This window comes from Contarinia nasturtii, unplaced genomic scaffold (genome assembly GCF_009176525.2).
Source record: "Contarinia nasturtii isolate CC-2019 unplaced genomic scaffold, AAFC_CNas_1.1 Cnas_scaffold_3468, whole genome shotgun sequence".
Taxonomy (NCBI): Eukaryota; Metazoa; Arthropoda; class Insecta; order Diptera; family Cecidomyiidae; genus Contarinia; species Contarinia nasturtii.
Window position 1 is genome coordinate 1 of NW_022200768.1, and position 3834 is coordinate 3834.

Sequence of the window (3834 nt, forward strand, 5' to 3'; positions counted from 1 at the left end):
ACCGCCATATTGTATGGATGAAGGTGGACGATGTCCAAATCCACCGGCTGTGGTCGCAGCAAAAGCAGCAACCGGCTGATGAATTGCAATTATTTTAACGGCGTATGCGGCAACGATTTTCTTTACATTTGTGTAGTGAACATTTTGAACAACAATGATAACAGATATCTGATATATAGAATATTCTATAGATTTTATGAATACAATTTTTACACAGTTTTTAATCAAAAAATAAATTTCAATTATACATTTATAGAGCAATGCAAAGATCGTCTTTTGTATAGGTTATGAATGTATATAAATCGTTTGTTTACATAGTTTCTTTCGAACGAAGCCAAAGAAAATTATCACCAAATTATCGTATGTTATCTTTCAATGAATTTTGATTAGAAGTCTCTTATGAAGTTGGCCGTAATGGTTTTGTGCATTTGAGGCGATCGTTGCATTCCGCATTCTAATTTAATTTGTGATAGTTTTAATCTCCAAAAAGTTTTTCAAATAAAATCGAAAGACTAATAAAAATTTAACCTGTATTTAATACGGTATTAATAATACCTGTACAAAATTTTCATTTTATTTCATTCCTACATCGTGTCTACTCAAACTATCTATCTTAATTTAACGGTTTTGATGTGTTTGAATAAGAGAATAATTAATTTGTTACCATAGATTTCCCAACGTAATGGTTTTGTGAACATTTTGGGGGAAGGGGGATTTTAATTTAATTTGTGAGAGTCGTCTCACAGGTTTAATCTCGATTTGGTGTCAAATTGGGACTTTGTTTTTTTTTTTAATTCAAAAAGTGTTTTTATTCAAAAGGGCAAAGAACCTTTCTTGAATAGCTAAAACTACACGGATTTCTGAAAAAAGTGACACTTTTTGCTGGGTTGGCACATAACTAGATGTTCTGATTAATTTTTTTCAAGTGATGTATTTGTGACAGACTGTTTACGTTCGATAATGCGATTAAAACAAAATTGACACATCGCACAAATTATTTACTTTGATGTCATTGAATCTGGTTGTGTTTGTTTGACATAAAAAAAAAACCATTAATGAATAAATCAGAGTGAAATGATAATTTCATCGGAAGTGAGAAGCAAATGGTTGTTCATTTCAACAAAAGTAAAATGAATAAATTTCCATAAAGACATTGGCCGTCGCATGATCGTCGACACAAAAAAGGGACTGCATCATCGTTTTCTTTCTTATTGAATTAGCAATATGACAAGGCTTTCGTTGTGCACAGATCGATTGAAAATGCATGAACATTAGAAGACATACGAACCCATTTGTATAAATTGTAAAGTTCGTACACACAATTTTCAATGTTTTGTCCGACATTACTTTCAATAAACTAAAGATCAACAGATTTTTAAATGAAAACAACATCGATTATTTATTTTTTTTATATCTCAATACTTTTCATTATTTTATCATCATGGAATTATCTATATAAATGTTTGTTTCATTATAATATTCATAATTAATTTTTTTTAGTGAAAAACAAAATGAATGCATTTGAAAAATCGGTAAATATTTGTTGTTGTTGATTTTAAATCGGACCCATTCTTATTATACTTAAACAAATTGAATAATAAGGTAAGGTGATTTGGATGTCGTTTTCTGTTTTTTTTTTATATCTCATTTACTCCGATTTGTCGTTTCGAAATAATAATTTTTTTTCTCTCTCTTTGTCTGTATATTTCTGCACCTATTTCTGTCATCTCATTTATTTTTTTTTCTTTTCTTTAAATATAAATCATTATTTGCGTTCGTGGAACATATTACGTGTTTCATTAAAGACAAAGATTTATTTCATGTTTCTTCATAAAATTCAGTGTGTTTATTTTGCGTGTATCTTATTAGCTGGTTCGTGTTGTTTTTCATCTTTTGAGGAATGTGAGATGGTTGTTACACACGCGCACATATAGACACAAGTACACATCACTTTTTGGCCAATTCATTTGATAGCCAATCGAGTCCTTCGTACAAACCGTTACCCTGTGTTGCACATGTGGCTTGTATGTGCCAATTTCGATTGCGCAATTGATTTAAATTCAATTTATCAATGAGTTCGGCGGCGCTCATGGCATTTGGTAAATCTTGTTTGTTAGCAAATACCAAAACAACGGCATCACGTAGTTCATCTTCTTTGAGCATGCCTTTAAGCTCTTTTTCCGCTTCGGCAATACGTTCGCGATCGTTTGAATCGACAACAAAGATGAGACCTTGTGTATTTTGAAAATAATGTCGCCATAATGGTCGAATTTTATCTTGGCCGCCAACATCCCAAACGGTAAAGCAAATATTTTTATAATCAACCGTTTCAACGTTGAAACCGATCGTTGGAATGGTCGTCACAATTTCGCCTAACTTCAATTTATAAAGAATTGTCGTTTTACCGGCCGCATCCAAACCAACCATCAGAATGCGCATTTGTTTTTTGCCAAACAAACGCGTCAATGCACTTGATATTGTTAAACCCATTTCGTGTCCCTTTTTTCTCTCTCTTGCTTCTTCTTTCCCTTTTGTTTCGGCTCTTGGTACCCAATTTTTCTACGCTCCAAACACAATTTTGGTTTCTTAAATGAATTTGGAAATGAAAATAAATAATATAATGAACGAATTAAAAACAATAGATTCAGGTAACACACACCGTCTTTATATATTATATTTGCTCTTTTTTATATGATTAGTTCTTTTTTTCTGTTTCGTTGGCTGTCGTATGATATACACATTCAACACTAAGTGACAAGTCGACAAAATATGTATTTAATAAGCAGATAAATATGGCAGACTCTACATCAAATAGAGAGAGAGAGAGAGAGAGAGAGAGAGAGAGAGAGAGAGAGAGAGACTGCGAATGAGTGACAGTTGTTGGGATGCAATTTCATCGAACATTGAACGCACTCAGTCACAACTGAGTAATAAAATCACACACACTGGCACGCACGCACGTACACACACATACTGTCGACAAACAAAAGAAAGATAGTGCCCGAAGTCAAATGATCAACATTTTTACTTGGAATTGCACCAGAAATTAATATTGCCCGATAAAATTTGAGTATCCGTAATTTTTCATCGTTCCAAGAATAATCACGTACATTTTTTACTTTCGTGCATGCTTAATCGAGTAAGAGACTGTGGTAAACATTTATTTTGGTTATATTTATTTTAACGAATGAAACGTTCGCGTTTGATGCGTATGTTTTTGTTTCGAACAAATTTTTCGATTTGCGCCTGTAATTGTATTTGTATTATAACATGGTGCTATTTTTTATTTACAGACAGTTTTCGTTGGGAGAATGATTTGTCTGACGTCAGGAAGACTGAACCATAGTGAGCGAAAGAACAAAAATAAAAGCAATATTAAAAGACGCAGTGATCAGTAACAGTAATAGCAACAACAAAAGCATCTAAAAAATATACTCAAAACTACACTTTTTTGCTCTTTCTCCCTCTCTCTCTCTGGCTCGCGTGAACATAAACGTCAAAACATATATACAATAAATTAAGTTTTTTTTTTTTTGCATGAAGTCATGGAACAAATTTGTTCATCAAATTTCGACATTTAAATGAACAATCGTTTTTAGAGAGAAAAAAAATATATAGAAATTAAATACACAAACAATTTTATTAATGAATACAGTGACAAAGTGAGTGATTTTTATGTAGACACAGTGAATTGATTGAAATATCATCTCTTGCTCATCAAAATTCCCAATGTGTACGGTTTAGTGCCATCGAATAAAATATATACGACTTTCGATTTGAATGAACCGAGTCAGACACAAAAACATCATCTTGAACGGCGTAAAAATCGGTAAA

General features: G+C 32.2%; 1 protein-coding gene across 1 annotated transcript; it reads right to left on the reverse strand.

The window, feature by feature from the left end:
* Positions 1 to 1629: 1629 nt before the first annotated feature.
* On the reverse strand, positions 1630 to 2793 carry LOC116350076 (ADP-ribosylation factor 2). The gene is made up of 2 exons (XM_031781799.1): positions 2660 to 2793; positions 1630 to 2585 (listed from the first exon to the last, which is right to left on the reverse strand). Exon 2 carries the CDS (start codon positions 2488 to 2490, stop codon positions 1948 to 1950), a length of 543 nt encoding a protein of 180 aa, XP_031637659.1. The 5' UTR covers positions 2491 to 2585; positions 2660 to 2793; the 3' UTR covers positions 1630 to 1947.
* Positions 2794 to 3834: the final 1041 nt, after the last annotated feature.